At 36.4% G+C, this 19,253-nt stretch overlaps 1 protein-coding gene and 1 long non-coding RNA gene across 3 annotated transcripts in view; both read right to left on the reverse strand.

Annotated features, from left to right (window-relative positions):
* The window catches only part of LOC131507250 (uncharacterized), a 108,173-nt gene that overhangs the window by 45,347 nt on the left and 43,573 nt on the right, over positions 1-19,253 (reverse strand). The window lies entirely within an intron of this gene.
* On the reverse strand, positions 1,609-4,449 carry LOC131507249 (transmembrane protein 209-like). Its single transcript, XM_058721765.1, has one exon. It carries the CDS (start codon positions 4,416-4,418, stop codon positions 2,733-2,735), a length of 1,686 nt encoding a protein of 561 aa, XP_058577748.1. The 5' UTR covers positions 4,419-4,449; the 3' UTR covers positions 1,609-2,732.

Genomic DNA, 19,253 nt, shown 5'->3' on the forward strand with positions numbered 1-19,253 from the left:
TATGGAATTGCCAAGGACACAGAATAGCCAAACTAATCTTGAATGAATAACAAAGTTGGAGACCTTCTTCTTACTGTTTTCAAAACTTACTACAAAGCTACTGGAATCAAGACTGTGGTACTGGCCTGAGGACAGTCACACAGATCAATAAAACAGAATTGAGACATCAGATATAAACCCCTACATTTATGTTCAATCTATTTTCTACAAGGATACCAAGACAATTCAAAAAGACATGAGGGATGTTTTAGAGTAATGAGAATATTCTAAAATTGTGGAGATGGTCGCACAGGCTCTATAACTTTACTAAAAGTCATTGAATTCTACACTGAAAATGGGTGCTATGCAAATTGTATTTCAATAAGTTTTTTAAAATTGTTTTAATTCATCTTTTCAAATTTGTCATTAAGTTATATTTTAATCTTATGTTTAATTTTTAATTTAAACAGTGTTTCAACAATACTGTTTACATTCACCTATAATAATAAGTCTATTTTTTAGAGCAATAAAGAGAGAAAAGATTATCAGACACATAATTAAAACCATTTAGATGAAATGTCTTCTGACTAAAGTCTAGTTATTTTTAGTACAAAATTAAAACAACTGTTAGCATCCAGTAATAAGTATCAAAATTGCATGGGTAGACTTCATTGAAGTTGGATAGGGAACCCAAAGATATACAGTGATAAAAATAATAAAGACACAATCCTGATTTAAATGTTTCATAGGGTGACACTAGAGGAGAAAGACATATATTCTGTTTTTACTGAAGCCTTGTAAAAACAAGCCACTTTCAAGTAGATTTTCTACAAATTCAAAGTTTAAGAAAAAAATCCAGGATATAAAGTTATTATCAACAGAGATCAGTAACAACAACAACAAAAAAGGTATTTTGTGCCACCATTTGAACATATGCCTAAAACATTAAATTGTCAAACTTGAAGCAATTTTAAAATAATAGCTTAAAATTAGGCTAAAATTGTAGAATTTAGGGTATATATCATGTGCTTTTATCTTGTAGAACCTAGTAACTTACCCCTTCCTCAGTTTAAACTGTCTCAAATCTTTTATAAGATATGAGGTTAAGTCTTCAATCAACAAGTAATAATTAAAGTCCTATAATATGCCAGGAACTGAAGATATAGTTATGAACAAGGCATACATATTCTCTGACCTCCTAGAGCTAATATGCCAGTATGAAAAAAAAACTTTACACAGATAATCATATAAGCAATCATCTAATTAGTATAACTATAAGTCATTATGTTTAGCAGTATATCTATTTTATTCATTCATTCAATCATTACATATTTATTGAACCCTACTATGATCAGGGTGCTATTAACAGTACATCTTGCTAAAACTCCCAAAATATTTAAATCTTGGTTATAACCTAGAAATACTCTCATCCCAAAGTGCCAAATGAATGTTCTCATTTTCGGAGAGCCTGGAAAGAGGTAGACCTTGGAGGAAAAAATGGGAATTCTATAGGTGAGCTAATAGACTTCAATGAGAAATAGCATCCCCTTTTCACTGAGTTGCTCTGCTTCTAGACTCAAGATGTACACATTTTCAGCTGTATTTTTTTTTTTTTTAGATTTTCACATGTTCTCGTATTTAACATGTTTAATTGACATTTTCTTCTAAAATACCACAGCAAACATGTTCAACATACATCAAAAGCAGTGAAAAGAAACCTCCTTTCCTCTGGACATAGGACTTTCAAAACACAGGAACGAGTTGTTGAAAAACAGAATTTACAAATTATTAAAAACGGGATGCACATATAGGACCAAAATGCAGTTACTCAGAAGATTCTAGTTTTGTTTCCAGGTTTCCGTAAGGTGACAGAAGTGGTCTCTAACAGGACGTCAATCCGGAAAACAAACATACTTGCTAGCTAGCCTTCAAGGTCCTATACATAGATACGTAAGAAAATAGAGTCAAGCAAAACTCAGTCACTTCTTACTCTCCAGATATTTTGAACATATGTAAAAAAATTTAAACAGATATTGTATGATCTTAAAAGAGAACTCTTAAAATAACACAGTCAGATTGAATTATTAAAAAGAAAGCAAGAGTTTCTTAATGTCTTCAGCCTTTTAACCTAAGACCCAGATAGTTTAACTCTGTGAGTTAATCTGAGAGCTGACTTCTAAACATGCCAACACTGTCACACCTCTTTCAATATTATTTAAAAATGTACATGGACTAATACAAGTTGATCTCATCTCTTTACATGTGGGCCTTGGGCTGATCTATAGAACAACAGGGAAGTAAAGAGATAAAAAAGGTGAATTAGCAATTTCCTTGTTTCTTTTTAAGTATTTACACCAAATAATGCGATTGAAAAAAATAATGTTTTTGTGGGGAAAAATCAGGTGGATGATTCTCATTTGTAGGTTACAATGTAAAAGGACTCAAATTTCTTAATTAAGGGGAAATTGCACTGTTTTGGGTCAACAAATATCTGAAGGTCTGCAGTTTCACAGACAACTGAAAAATCTGAAAGGTAATAAAAAAAGAGAAGGTAATGTCTCTCGCTATAGAGGACACAGGAAATACTTTAACAATAAGTTTCATAATAGCTATTTTTTCCTTAAATCTAAAAGAGTCTGTTAACACACACATATGTATCTTATTTCAAAAGACACAGTGACTCAGAGATGCTTAGATTCAACTCCTGGTTCAATCAAATAAAAGTCCTAATGTTTGGAATTAAACGACCCACATTATTCGCCAAAAATCCACAAAATATTCACACCGGATAGACCAAGATTAACTCTCCCAAGCATTCCTGACTCTTTGGTTTTTATGATGTAGAGAAACATTAACAATGTATGAAACATATTATTTCGGCCCTTTGGAAGATTGTACACATGACGTTGGTAGATTAGCTCATAATGAGGAGGGTTGATAGCACTCTGATAGATGCAAAAAACATTCTCATTTGTCACATCTGGTTTATTTGGTGTCTGAACAAAGTGCTGAGAAGTAAATGTCTTCCCGTCAGGGTACTTAGGATGGGGAGGCAATCTGGAATCAACGTAGGTGCAAAATACATGCATGATGATAGCTGAGTCAGTGGGCAGGTCTGTATCCCACTTCCGTCCTTTGAAGTCTCCACCTCTATTCCATCTAAATGAACTCATACAGCCTCCCTGAGAAAGTTCTTTAATCCTTTCGAACAAGTATTCCTGATTGGGTGTAAGGTCTAGATACTGCACAATTGTGTTCAAAGTCGGGATGAGAGGAGCTTTGACCAGAGCAGCTTGCTTCAAGCTAGTAATGCTAGCCTCTCCTATCTGAAGCTCGGGACAGCCCATTCGTCTCATCTGTGTGCTGACAGACTCAATCTCTTGTACCAGTGGCACTAATATTGTCTCATTGATCCAATTTCTGAACTTAGCTGTCCACGAATCCATATGATCAAGAAGTTGTCTATTCATAGTCACTCTTGCCCAAACCTCCTCTGCAGCTTGTTTAGAACTGAGATCAGCCTCATCTTTGTTAGCACATGGGGCCTGAGACCTACAGGCAAGCTGATACTGAAACTTCTTCAAAGTCTGTGCATAATCTCCCATGGAACGATTGTAGTTCCAGAAGGTAGGACTGGTGGAAGGCGAGGTAGAATCTGGACTCCCCAGCTTAACTCTATGCTGTTTCTCTTCTTCACTTCTAAGAAAAGTATCCAAAGTCCGTAGGTCTGTCATGTAGTCTTCTTTGTCAGTAGGCGAGTTATAGACGGTGGGTGAAGAACGGTAGCGAGATCTCAACCCACTGCCCTCCACTGGTCCGACAGTTGTAGGGTAGGGGGAGGAAGGAGAAGGACTATAGCTCGCCAACTTATTATAACCACTGATGGGAGAGTAAGTCACTCCAGGGCTATAGGAACTGCTGCCACCTGATGACAGACCTTGCAGCTGAGGGCTGTATCCGGTTATACAGCTGGTAGTGAACTTGGGGCTGGTACTGGGTGAACGAGATGGGCTATAGCTCAACACACTCTGACCCTGAATTGAAGGAGAAGGTGGCGAGGGAGGGGTTTGGGTTGCTGCCAGATCGTGTGGAGGAGTAGTCTGTACAACAGCTGTTTTCGACCCTAAAAGTGTTTGCTGTCCAGGGCTAACAACCAGACTTGTTGGTGCCACAGTATATTTGAAATACCTCCAAAAATCAAATAAGGCGTTTAGGCTGAAGAGGGACGCAAGGGCAAGCTCAATATACCAAAGGGGCCAGTATGTCACATTATAATATGAACTAATCAACTTTCCAGTCATTTCAGTATATATCATTCCAGCCACAGATACATTTAGGAGTCCCCAGGCTAAAACCACTTTCTTAGCTTCTGTTTCTTTTCTCATCTTGATGGTTCTGTCAATAAGGGAAGCACTAGGATTTGCCTCCCCTTGCATCATGTTCTTCGGCCGGAAGCTGCTGGCTCGCGCCACTCTCCTTCAGCTGTATTTTTAATAGAGAGTATCCATGGAGATAAGTCAGGAAGTCTACTGGGCAATCACCCAGAAACTAGTCCCAGGAAGTAGCACTTTAGTTTACAAGAACGATATCCTGTCAATGTCAGAGATTTCATGAGAATGAATCCATCAATAGGTTCTGAGAGTAACCACATCAGGTTACCTACCCTTCTGAATATGTAATAAAAATCTTTTAAAAGTTGTAGTCTTATTTTCACTATCCTCTGAAGAGGTTTTAACAGAAAGTCCTATGCTTGGGTCAGAATGCTAACGGGAAGACAGTGACCACTCCTCCTCCCCTACCCTTCTTATTCCCCAAGTACATGCCAAGGCAAGCATGTGATTGTAGTAGTGGCCAAGGAGCTCAGTGAGCTATACTAGGGGAAGTATACATACAGGGAAAATCCCCACCATTTGGGGGATTCCCTGAGAGATGTTATATCATACAGGAAATCTCAGTAGGAGATTGAGGATCCAGCTCTCAAAAGGATGGAGAAGTGATGACAAACCTGTCATGCCTCAAGTATATCTGGGACTGAAAAGAGAAGTACAAGAGTGGCATCATTTGGTTTACAGGTGCAGCTATCATTTGCTAAATTAGAGACATGTGACTCTGACTGTTAAGAACTATACTGCTATTGACAGAAAAAGTCTTAGATTTAAAACAAAGAAAATAAAACAGACTGTGATGTTCCTTACATAATTCAATCATCAGTAACAGCAAATAACAGCTTGTTTCCAGATTGAAATGCAAAGCATGTATGTTGGTGAGCACCTGTTATAGAAGCAGCATGAATCTACTTGACCTAATTCCATTCTGTATGTCAGCCTGAAATGCAATAGAAAGCCCAGAGTAAAGATAAACAGAAAGCTCAAAGCTCAACATGTGGTCTCCCCCTGCCACTTGGGAATAAATGGCACAGTAGTCAATCTTCTAAGTTTTAGCTCTCTTCTTCCTTCTAGCCAGAAGGAGGGGGAGCAGTGTAATCAAAAAGAGATCAGATGGTAAAAATAGGAAACAAAAAGAATCATCAAGAAAAATATAGTAAACATTCCCCCAAAAGGGAAAAAAGATATAGTTAAGATTGAACATATCTGTCATATTAATAAATATAAATAAGACAAATGTATGTATTAAATACAAAAACCTTTTAGAATTGGATCAAAAAAGAAAACACATGTTATAAACAGGCAAAAAAATATAAAGCAAAATTACTTGAAAATGTTGAAATGAAAGAATAAACAAAGCTTTACCTATCAAGGAAAAATCAAAGGAAAGATAAGGAAGGGGTGGGTAGGGAAGGGAGGAAATGGGATAAAGAGGAGAATTTTGTAATGATATTATCTGCTGTCTATAAATCAATAGGTAGACAGGTAAATATCAGGTAGGTAGTAGGCAGGTAGGTAGGTAGACAGATGATAGATCAAATAAAATCAATAGGGATAGGGAGAGAAAATGAATCACAAACAGAAACAAGTTAATCTATCTGTAATTTTTTCTATTTTTTAATTTTTTATTGAAGTATGATTAACATACAGTGTTATATTATTTTTCGGTTGTACAAGTTAAGTGTACTCTTAAAAAACAGAATTACCACATGATCCAGTAATTCCACTACTGGATATTTACCTAAAGAAAATGAAAAGCTAATTTGAAAAGATATGTGCACCCCTATGGTTATTGCAGCATTATTTACAAACTAACTGTATTTTAAATGAATAACATAACTGCACTAAAGGGTTAGAGATGGGAAAAATTAATCTCAACAGTTTTTGAACAGAATATTTTGATTCTTTATTTCAGGTGAAAGTAAAAAAGAACAATTGTATTCTAGTTGGTAGGTTTGTCTCCACAGTCTTGCACTATGGATTAGCAATTACTGAATTAGCTTGTTTAGCAGCTTGCCTGAGATCAATTTCTCTCTCATTACCAGGAAAGAAAGAAGGAAGATAACACAGCCAAGTTTCCTTGTAAACACATTGCTAATAGATGTATGGTTTATCTATGGAATCTCCAGAGTGATTTTTAGCAGGACGGCCCTGGTTAATGTTCACGGTAAACAAAGCTAGAATCTATCAATTTATAAGGCAATACTCCCTGGAAAATGTCATGTAATCTATGTAAATATCTCAGTGTAACATGGAAATGTGTCATAACCTAAAACACTCCTGGCTGTGTAAGTTAGGGGCCTAATCAGTGCTCATACTTTTTTTTTTTAAGTTTACTTAGTTTGAGAGAGATACCACACGTGCATGTGTGCAAGAGGGGCAGAGAGAGAGAGAGAGAAAGAGACAGAGACAGGGGCAGAGAGAGAGAGAAAGAGACAGAGACAGAGACAGAATCCCAAACAGGCGTCACGCTGTAAGTCTGCATATAGATACATTTGCCTGTGTATACTTTTGCCACCTGTCCACTCAGGTGGACTCAGGTGCACTGGCAAAGCCCCACATGGGCCTCAAACTCAGAACCATGAGATCATGACCTGAGCAGAAATCAAGAGTCGATGCTTAACTGAATGAGTCACCCATGCACCTCATCCTATTCAATTATACTTCTTTTTTCTAGTAATGGATTTTAAATTGATATATATCAAAAGAAAAATCCAGAGAATTCTCAATGTTATTAAAACATTTAATCATAAATAGATTTCCTGACCATGACCTGAAGCATTGTTTTGCTGTTTTAAATTTAGTAATGTTGATATTTTATCTATTTGCCTTATAGCAGATTTATTAAATACTAAAGCTTTGACCCATAATTATAAAACTATAACCAAAATTGTAATTTTGTCCAATATGGGAATTCCCAATTCACAGGTATCTTAGAGAAGAATTAGAGCCTTGATTCTCCAACTTGTTACACATTTGAATCACACATTGAAGCATTTTAGAAGCGTAACCAAGTACTCAAAAGATTTATTTCTGCATTAAAAAGTTACTTCAACACTTAGTGGCTTAAAACAACAATGCATACAATTTTATGGGTACAGAATTTATTCAGGGATTAGCTGAGTGATTCTTCAGCCGCTCTTGGTTGCCACTGGGCTGAAGAGCCCAAGACAGTTCCTCTGATATGGACATCTAGAATCCTGGATTCAAAAGGCCCCCTCTCCCTGAATACGCTTAACAGACTGAGCCATGCAGGCATCCCCAAAATTTCCTCATTCTAATATTCCTCTAAGGTTGAGAATTACTGAATCAAAATAAGTGGCATTGGTAGTTCCCAAGTCATTCCCTCTATTTGTTAATTCTTTTAAAATTGAACTTCTAAAATATTCTACTTATTTTTGCAAAACAACCGCCCTGACAAAAATGAGCATTAACATGTGGAATGCTTGAACTTACTGATGTTAACACACACACACACACACACACACACACTCACACACACACAAATGTTGTTTATCTTCAGGAGACAGATTTAAGATGATTTTTCATTGTTTATGAAGGATTTGTGTTGATTTATGCCTTCTCTGCTTCCAGGTGTCGCTTATAAATGATTTCATTCATTAGTAGTTTTCTAATTAGTTAAGACGTTTACAAAAATATTACCCTGATCTGTCACTCTCCTTTTTGAAGAACATGATTAACCAACTCCTTGTCAAATTCCACAACCTTCAAGTCAACACCACATACCTTTCCAATTCCATCCCTTCACTACTCATCAAGCACCTCACACTCCAGCCACAATGCACTCTCCCTTATCTCTTTGAAAGGTTCAAATGCTTCTGTTTATTCATTTACCTAGACCTGAATGTCCTCTATATTCAAGACCTATGACTGCTGCGTCGATATCAAGCATCTACTCATTCATGCTTCAAAAGCCAACTCCAATGCTCTCTCCTTTGTGAAGACTTTCCAATACCTACCCCCTTCACAAACTACCAGAAAGAATTGCTCCTTTCTTTGTGCTTCTACAATTAACTGTGAAGTATTATTCTATTGTAGTACTTGTCTCATCATATTCCAATAATCTCACACGTCTGTCTCTTTTTTCCTACTGGAAACTCCAAAAGAAAGCAATTGAGTCATTGCTTTTTCTGTATGTGCATTATTTACCAGACTGCCAGATATATGACTGGTGTCCAATCAATGTTCTGCTGCCCAGAACTTTTAAAAATATGTCAAAATGGTAAATACTACTACAGCATAACTAGGTAGCCAATGATAAAATTTAATTGGTAATTACAGTGATAAGAAGTTGACTTTGGATGTTTTAAGTACCTGTGCCAATGAGTATCTTACTGTTTACCTCACTCTAGTCTTTTCTGTGTTGTCCCAAATGAGATTCCAAATAGCTGTAGGATTCAATGTAATTCTTTAAACAAATGTAACAATTACACTGTATGGCCAGATCCTTCACTCACATTCCAACAGGGTTTGGAAACAATTATCACTACTCCTTGCCCACACTCCTTAATAAGTTTCAGGCATAAGACCCTATGACTGGCCCAGGGAGGCAGCCAGATGATCAACTCTTGCCTGCTTCTCCTTTAATTCCTTGAGTGCCTTGTGATTCTCTGTCCGACCAGGCCAGGAAAATGAGCTGGAAACAAACCTTTCCCTATCCTCCAGCCATTTACCAAACAGCACAGCCAACTTTCTATCTAATTCTTGTCATGTAGCTGTACTCTACCTATAATCTAGTTTGTCTAGCTTTCAGGTAGAATGCTTAAATAGCTTGGCACTAATTCATACAGATACTTTACACCATGTACTTCCCCAAGTCGTGACACTGTCCCAGCCCTCATGCACCTATAACTCTTCCTCCACTCCTTACATAATCCATCCCCTCTTGGAACTTAGGTGCCTGGCCCAAACTCCTCCTCTCCAGCCCCATTCTCTGACTCCTATTCCTGTTTCCCAGTCAGTGAGCCAACTAGTTTCTTGGTCACCTCTTGTCTCTGGGCCTTGGTCTTACACCCAACAGCACGCTTAGAGCCAAGACACAAACCAATAGCTAGCCAGATTTAGGATACAAAGCAAAAAACTTAATTCAGTCATCAAGGAATTGCTGATTATTGGTCCTTAAGAAAGTATGCCACAGGAAAATGAAAACTGTAGCAAACTGGAGGAGAATCCTGACACAAAAAGTAAGACAAGAAAATCATTCTGTTCTAGCCACCATGATTACTCTTTGGCTATTTTGCCTGCAAGATCTTCCCACTATCCCCTCCCTACCACTGGCTGGCTCCTATTAGCCTTTCAATCATTAGTTAAGAGGCATCCTACCCTGGAAGCTTTCCCAGATTCCCAGATTATGGGACCCTCCTTCCCTCATCTCACGAAGCTATCTTAGATGATCCACACCAGAACTTCCATAATATCCCATAACTGCCTCTATCATTGGGTTGCAACACTGTCTTATCATTTTTTGTGTGCACTCTACCACTATACACACACTTGACAGGCCAAAAAGTCTAATGTTGTGTTGTCCCTGCAATAGTAGAGATCCAAAAATATAATTTTCCTCATCAAATATATGCTGAACAAATTAATGTAAACATATTAATATATTAATGAATAAATATATTAATGAATGAATGCACTGTATCCATTATTCAATTATTTTCATTTAACTTCTTTGAAAGAGTTTTCATTTAAAATTTCAGGTATGGAATTTGAATATCTTAGTTCTGCCCCTCAAACAAGTTCAGCAGAACAATTCCAAAACCTCTTTTTTGTCATTTATATATCAAAAATAGTAAAATTGATTTTAAAATTAAGATTAACATGTTTTAAACCTTTGTGTGTAGTATTTACAGATCTTTTTAAGATTCAAGTGTATATAAGGTAAAGAAAAGCAAAAATAAACTATTAGGACTAGATAAAAATAAAAAGCTTCACACAGTAAAGGAAAAAAATCAATAAAACTAAGAGACAATCTATTGGGGCTCCTGGATGGCTCAGTCAGTTGAGGATACGACTTCAGCTCAGGTCATGATCTCATGGTTCCTGGGTTCAGGCCCCGCATCAGGCTCTGTGTTGACAGCTAAGAGCCTGAAGCCTGATTCAGATTCTGTGTCTCCCTCCCTCTCTCTTCCCCTCCCCCATTCATGCTCTGTCTCTCCCCCCGCCTCAAAACTAAATAAATATTTTTAAAATTTTAAGATAACCTACTGAATGGGAGAAGACATCTGTAAATGACAGATCTGATAAATAGTTAGTATCCAAAATATATAAAGAACTTACACAATCTACACCAAAAAACCCCAAATAATCGAATTTAAAAATGGGTAAAATGAACATAAGAGAAGCAAAAATAATATAAAAACAGGGAGAGGGAACAAAACGTAAGAGACTCTTAAATACAGAGAACAAACTTAGGGTTACTGCAGGGGTTGGGGGGGGGCGAATGGGCTAAATGGGCAAGGGGCATTAAGGAGGACCCTTGTTGAGACGAGCACTGGGTGTTACATGTAGAGGATGAACCACTGGATTCTACTCCTGAAATCATTATTGCACTATATGCTAACTAACTTGGATGTAAATTTAAAAAAAAAAAAGGTAGAAAACATCAACAGACATTTCTCCAAAGAAAACATACAAATGGTCGATGTTCAACATCACTCATCATCAGGGAAATACAAATCAAAACCACACTGAGGGGGCGCCTGGGTGGCGCAGTGGGTTAAGAGTCCGACTTCAGCCAGGTCACGATCTCGCGGTCCGTGAGTTCGAGCCCCGCGTCAGGCTCTGGGCTGATGGCTCGGAGCCTGGAGCCTGTTTCCGATTCTGTGTCTCCCTCTCTCTCTGCCCCTCCCCCGTTCATGCTCTGTCTCTCTCTGTCCCAAAAATAAATAAAAAACGTTGAAAAAAAAATTTTTTTTTAATTAAAAATAAATAAAAAAAAAAACCACACTGAGACATCACCTCACACCTGTCAGAATGGCTAAAATCAAAACCCAAGAAACGTGTTGACAAGGATGTAGAGGAAAGGAAACCCTCACAACTACTGGTGGAAATGCAAATGCAAATTCTTTTCCACTGTGGAAAACAGTATCAAAGTTCCTTAAAAAATTAAAAATAGAATTGCCATATGATCCAGTAAGTGCACTACTTTTACCCAAAGAATATGAAAACCCTAATTTGAAAAGATATGCATACTTACATTTATTGCAGTATAATTTACAATGGCCAAACTGTGGAAGCAACCCAAGTATCCATCAATAGATAAATGGATAAAGATGTGGTATGTGTGTGTATACATATATATATATATATATATGTATACACACACACACACACACACACACACAATGGAATATTACTCAGCCACAAGAAAGAATGAAATTTTGTCTCTTACAACAATATGGATGGAAATAGAGAGTTTAATGCAAAGTGAAATAAGTCAATCAGAGAAAGACAAATACCATATGCATTTCACTCACATGTGGAATTTAAGAAACAAAATAAGTAAACAAAGGAAAAAAAGAGACAGACAAAAAAAACAGACTCTTAACTATAATGAACAAACTGATGGTTACCAGAGGGGAGGTGGGTGGGGGGATGGGTGAAATAGGCGAGGGGATAAAGAGTATTATCATGAGAATCACTAAGTAATGTACAGAATTGTTGAATCACTATATTTTACACCAGAAACTAATATAACATTATACGTTAACTACACTGGATTAAAAAAAGGATTCATCCCTATAGGTCTTAGCCCTATATGAATTATTTGATGCCCATCTGAATATTCATCATAAGAAGTCAGAGTCACAGGAGTGTAACACTTGATTCTTGTCACAGTTTTTGAAACTGTGACCCTTTACCAGGTCAGAAAACAAATTTTAAAATGTCACTGCATTCACATCTAAGAAGTTTAGTCAAAATACCCAAGCAGAGATATTATTTCTAATAATTATAATAGCTAATATTGATTAAACACTTATTAAGAAGTAGCACTCTTCTATGTGATTTGCATGTGTGAACATATTTAATCTTCATATTGGCCACAGGAGAAAGGCAGTATCATCTCTATTTAATACATGAGGGGAAAAAAGGAACAGAGAATAAAAGTAATTCTCCATAGTCACACAACTAGAAAATGGCAGAGCTGAGAAATAAATCCAAGATATGTGGCTCCAGAGTCTGTGATCTTAACTAAGCTACTTCAGAGAACATGTTTCCTAATCAGGGAGCTTTCCACCTACCAGTAAATTAAATGAGATTAATTTCCTAAGCAAGGAATAATAATAACTAATATATTGAGCATTTATTATATGACTGGTGGTGTGCCAAGTGTTTCCTCTGAAATATCTCTTTTAATCTTATAACAACCCAAAGAGGAATTTATTTTTATCTCAGTTTTATAGATGAGAACTCTAATACTTACATACAATTAATCCCACTGATGACACTTATAACCTCAGGCACATTTCTATACAAGTTCCTAGGTCAGTACTACCAGTTTCACAGGGACATAAAGTAAGTCGCCTTCCTCCAACCGGGATGGCCAGTGACATATAATGGTCAGTGACAATAGCCCCTAGATTCCTAAACTCTGTTTCCTTTTCTTACAAATTAAACCTGGAACATACTGACCCTACCTCACACCTCCCCTCCTATCTGTCGTCTCCTCTCTCCCTGTTGTCCTAGTCCCCACCTTGATCAATCTGAACCACTAATATGCATTAGTGAACAAAAAAAAAGATACAGTTCCTCCCTCTTAGGACTGGTAAATTAGCAAAGAACAGAAAATACAAATGTGATAAGATACGCAAAGTAATGCAGTATCCTAGGAAGAAACCAAACTCATTTTGAAGTGGGAATACCTCCTTTTGGTATACAAGGTGAAGTCTGAGAGACAAAAGGCAACTTAGTAGGCAGAGAGGGGATGAAGAGGGAAAGTTAGGTTTGACTCTAACAAAAAACAAAATATCAACATCTTAATATGATCGCTTACTTCTCAGTCACATAACAATCTAAACATGAGCAAAGTCTGATCTGTTGGCTTCACAGGACTAGGAACTCAGACTTCTTCTCTCTTGCTGTTCTGCCTTATTCAACAAGCAGCTTCCATCTCATTGTCTAAGATGACTACTCCAGCTCACAAGTCTAGTTTCCAGCCAGAGGCAAAGACAGGAAAAGTGGAGGACATGCTCCTCACCCTTTATGAGCATCACCTGTAAACTGCACACATCACTTCTACTCATATCCTAGTTGTCTAGTCACAAGACCATGACCAGCTACAGGGAATTCTGGGAAATAAAGTATTTAGCTGGGCAGCTATGCTTTATACTTTATACTAAATAGAACTCTAGTGTTGTATTAATAAAGGAAGAAGCAGAAAGGGACAATCAACAGAATATGGGAAGTAATTGACAAAAGAAAGAATTTAGTGAATCCTGGACTAAGAAAAGTCCAATATGAGATAAATCATATATGTGATGAAACTAGAACAAGCAGAGATGAACAATTTAAAAAAAAAGTCTCATGGAAGTGATCCCAGTTCTCAATTTCTAAATTCTAGGTTCTCTGGCTTGAAATTTCAATTATCTTCCAGAGCTGAAGTCCACCCTTGAATCCTTGTCCCAAGCAGCTATCTTCATGAAAAATGTCTTGCTCCAACCCCATCCTGTCAACTAAGCTTCATTTTATCAATAAATCATCAGTTATAATCCAATTGTTCATCTGATATCTCTAGTCTTTACTCTCTTTACCTGGCCCTCCAAAGCTGCCTAATCCACTTTATTGAGAAAGTTTTCAAAGAAACTATGATCTGGAAAAAAACCCAAAGGTTATTGTCCACATATTACTTCATGTGAGTTACCTTAGTTCAGTTATCTGTAATTCAGGGCAATGGTTGGGGAATTGCAGATAACTTTGTTACCAACCACATTTTAACATCTCATTATGTGAGATCAAGAATCTCTATTTAAAAACAAGAGACACTATAGAGTATTCTATCTCCAGGCTCCTGCCTCTCTCCTAAAGACATGTTCTAGTTGCTTCTAAATTTTTACAGCTAGAACTGGATGACTCTAAGGAAACAGAATAATTACGAAAAGACCCATCACATAATCCAGACTGAAAGAATCAGAAATGACATTCAGGTTTGACTTAATATTTTGAAGAAGGAAATTATCCATAATTCTTCAACAGAGAAATAATCAGTAGTAAGTTTTTGAGCTCTTTACTAAGCATACCTTTTTTTCAACGTAAGTGAAATTATACCTCAGATAGGTTCTTGTACCCAGATATTTAGAAGCATTTTTAAAAGATTTTTTAAAATTTTTAGGGTGCCTGGGTGGTTCAGTTAAGTGGCAGACTTTGGCTCAGGTCATTATCTCACAGTTCACAAGTTTGAGCCTCTTCTCAGGCTCTGTGCTGACAGCTCAGAGCCTGGAGCCTGCTTCGAATTCTGTCTCCCTCTCTCTCTGCCCCTCCCCCAGTCATGCTCTTCTCTCTCTCTCTCTCTCTCTCTCTTTCTCTCTCTCTCTCTGTCTCAAAAAAAAATTAAACGCCAAAAAAATTTTTTTAATAAATAAAAGATTTTTAACAAGTCTTTGAAGTCTACATATTAATGTCTTTTTTATGCCATAATTTAGTAATCTATTTCCTGATTATTGAACATTGGTGCAGTTTTGATGATTTTATTGAAATTCATACTCTAATAATCAATTATCTTTGGACATAAACTTACATAAATGTTCCTGATTGTTTTCTTCTCTGGAATTTTTCTCTAAATATATGACAAATTTCATTTTTAAGGCTTTTATCAGTTTATACCCATATGAGCTATATATAAAAGTGAATTTCTCACTGTGACTTCATCACTATTTTTAAAATAGTTTCTAATTAGATGTGTAAAAAATAATATCCCATGGTCTTAATTTGTATTGGTAATGAAGTTAGACTTTTGGAGACTCTCATATATTTAAGAGATACATGCATATTTGGTCTCAGAGTGGTAGATTTGGTGCCCATTGATTTGACTAGACCTCAAGGGGTTGGGTTTCTGTTGTTTTGAGAGCTCTCTATGTTATCATCCTTTGTTATAAATATTTCAGAGTTTAGAATTTCCATTTTAATTGCATTTATAGTGCTCTTTATGTTAAGAAATTGTTACCTACTCTGTGGTCAAGTCTCTGAATTTTCACTTTTGTGATTTCTTCTATTTCCATTAGCAAATCTGTTTTCATCTGGACATAAGTATTCACCATATTCCCTCCAGAGTTTGTAATTATTTTCTTTTTTAACATTTAATTCTTTGATATATCTTCAATTTACCTTTGTGGAAACTGATTTTTTTTCATGAATTCAAATTTCAATTTTCCCCTAGCTAACATTAAAATTTTAAACATACATGAGCAGTGAGAAAATAATTGCGTCAAAATCATGAAACTATATAAACTGGAATTTGAAAACTGACGGCATAAGCCAGGGCAGGGCAAGTAACTTAAAAATTTCTCAAAGAGGCTTGGCCATTATCTCATAGAAAGTAAACCATTGTCTGGGACTGGGGTTTTAGGGGTTTTTTGTTTGTTGTTTTTTTTAATCCAGACATTCCCCCAAGGAAATCACAAACCATAGAACAGTTTTATTCGAAAACAACATATTCTATTAAATTGAACCATTTTAGAATGTAGGAATTTGAACTATATTACAATAGCGTTTCAATTGTGCAATTCACTTAGTGTGTAAAGACAGCCTCAGAACAGTGCCTGTTTTTCAAACGGTTTATCCTAGTGGCACGGGAAGCTAAAGCTGACCTTTTATTGTGATTCCTTCTGGGCATGATTTTACAGTAACAAAATAAAGGAATAAAAATCACAGAGAAATCAACTTTTCTATCCCCACAACCCATAAGAATTATACATATTGCAAAAAAATGAATGCCTAAAATACATTTAGGAAAGTAATCACATAAGTGATTATTAACCCAGAGAGAAAGAAAACTATCAATAAAGGGGAGTACCCTCTTATTTTTTAAGCTGTGTTATTTTATGATAACAACCTCAAAATTCCAGTTCTATTTTTAGTGAAGTGAATGAACAGCTAGTATGAAATGGAGTTCCTTAGAAGCAGAGCCTGAAAAGGAGATTTTTATAAAAATAACTGACTGATGGAGGTCAGGAGAAGGGGACTGAGGGAAGCAGCATAGGGCAGCAGAGGAAAGCTAAGCTAGGAGACGCTCAGCTGGAGATAAGCTTCAGCCTGATCCTGGAGGGAGCTCAGGAGCATGAATTTCATGATAGAGCTTCTATAGCAGGGAGCCAATCTTCTATTCCGCTAACACAGTCTCCGCGAGGTGGCAGCTGTGAACCCTAACGCTCTCACCCAAGTGTGTACTAGCCGCAAAAAAAAAAAAAAAAAAAACCGGTATCTACTGCAGCAACCCACTGCTGTTACCACACTCACCAAGCTGTACTCACTCTTCCTAGAATGTCCTCCCTACCCAAACTGCAAAGCTACCACCTAAGTAAACTCTTTTCCAGCCTCCCTCCCTAAACCGTCGCTCTTTTGTGCATATGCTCTCACTATTGTTTCTTCTACTGTAACATTTATCACATCATATTGTAACAATTGGTTGACACATCTTTTTCTTTCCTCCCGGGAACTTCTCAAAGAAAGCAACTGTGACAATTTCTTTATGCCCCAATTCGTTGCACGCGCCTAATACATAACTGGTGTTCAATAAATGTTGGGAATCCAAAGCTTCTAAAAATATAAACAAAGGTTAAATTATAATAGTGCATAATAGGTATCCAAGAATCAAATTTAGGCCACAGCCAACACAGTAGAACTTGCCCTTGGAGTTCTTAGGTATCTGCATGTCAATAGTGGTCAGACTTCAACATCTACCCTTAGTTATTTTTCTGTCATTAGACTGAGAACTCATTGGTAGGATTTTCAACCTTCTCCTTGAACTAATGAACCAGCTATACTCTCTATCCAAGATCTCTCATACACAAATCAGCAAGTATTGAAAATAAGTGCTGCTACTCCATACCTAGTGTGGCTCAATTCCCTATGCTCTTCATCTAAAACTTTCATGAGAAAGTCAAGATGCCAATTTACTATATACGGTACAACATAGAAGTTAGCCATTGCTGTAAAATAAACAATCTCAAAACTCAGTAGCTTAAAACACAAATCATTCATTCTCATGAACAGGTATTGAACTGCATGCCAGCTGATTCAGATGTGTTTTGGCTGGAGCCTTTGCTTCAAGCTGCTAGTCTAACTTGTCTCAGCTTCTTATTGCTTTTCCACCTGTGTCCCTCCTCATTTACCTTGTAGATTTTGAGGAAATAAAGCTTTACAAGTGTGATAAGATCTGCAAAGTAATAAAGTGTCCTAGGGGAAAATGCTCCACTAGTTGGAGGAATCAGAGAATCTTTGCTAAGGAATTGGTATTTAAATTGAGACCTGAGAGGAGAATAGCCATTAGGTTTTTTTGCCTAACAGGCAAAAGATATCTGATATGAGGATATGGCTTAATTGCTTAAACAAAGGTCAAAATAAACATTGGCTTAATTAACATTAACATTCATTTTTCAGTCATGTAAAACTTTGAGTAAAACTGCTCAAGGCAATTATGAAGGCTACAAGTGCCAGGAATCTAGGCTTCTTCGGTCATCCTCAACATGCAGCTTCCATTCCAGAAGCAAAGATGGCTGTTTCAGTTGTGTCCACATTTCCACAAGCAGCCCCCCAAAATGGTAAATTCTGTGTATCAGAGCTGATATCCTATGTGCAGGGGATCCTCTGTCATTGTTTCATGTTATTCAATATTAAACTTTCTGCTTCAACTATACAGACTTCGTGCAGAAGCTGCTGTATATTTCTTCTCCTTCCAATATTTCATTTATTATTTATGATGTCATAATGTGAAAAGGGAATATATTCAGGAAGTACAGTGCTCTTGGAATATAAACATACTCCCAACTTCTAGGTTTTATCTACCATTTAAAAATATCGGGGACTTCAAATGGCTGCTAGCCCAATTGATTGTAGTATATTCAAAATAATACTCCCAGGCAATCTTCATGCCATTATATTGGTTTATTGCCTTCACTGCATTAATCACTATTTGAAATTGTTGTGTATCCATTTGTTTATCCATTTGCCATGAGAAAGTAAGTGCCATTAAGCATAAATTTTTCGTACCTTATTCATCACTGTATGTCAAACACCCTATATTGCATCAGAGATAAATGTGCATTTAACAATTATTTTGTCCAGTGAATGGATGATAAATGAATGACTGAATGGTATCCAGGGGCTTATCCATATGGAGTACAAATGCTCAGAAAAAGAATTATAAATTAGAAAGGTGCTCCAAAATTATCTAATTTGCATATTTTAATTATACACAGCAGATTCTCCAAAATTCAGATCAACTGACTTAGAATTATAAAGAGAAGAAATAAGTCAATTACCCCCATATCTCATATTCAATTACTTAAAATAAAGGCTGATTAAAGAAAGTTTCATCTCCACCCTTGTATCTCTCTCCTAAAGAAATATACTTGACAATCTCCCAGCTCTACAATTATTAAGTCATGGGGATATAATGCACAGTATAGGGACTATAGTTAATACTGTTATAGTATTTTTAAAAGCTGGTAAGAAAGTAAATCTTGAAAGTTTTCATAAAAAGAGAAAAATATATAACTATGTATACTGATGGATGTTAACTAGACTTATTGTGTTGATCATTTCACAATATATGCAAATATGATATCATCATATTATACAGCTGAAGTGAATATAATGTTATATGTGATTATATCTAAATTTTTGTAATAGTAAATGTACTTTTTCCTT

Source organism: Neofelis nebulosa, chromosome 3, assembly GCF_028018385.1.
Source record: "Neofelis nebulosa isolate mNeoNeb1 chromosome 3, mNeoNeb1.pri, whole genome shotgun sequence".
Classification (NCBI taxonomy): Eukaryota; Metazoa; Chordata; class Mammalia; order Carnivora; family Felidae; genus Neofelis; species Neofelis nebulosa.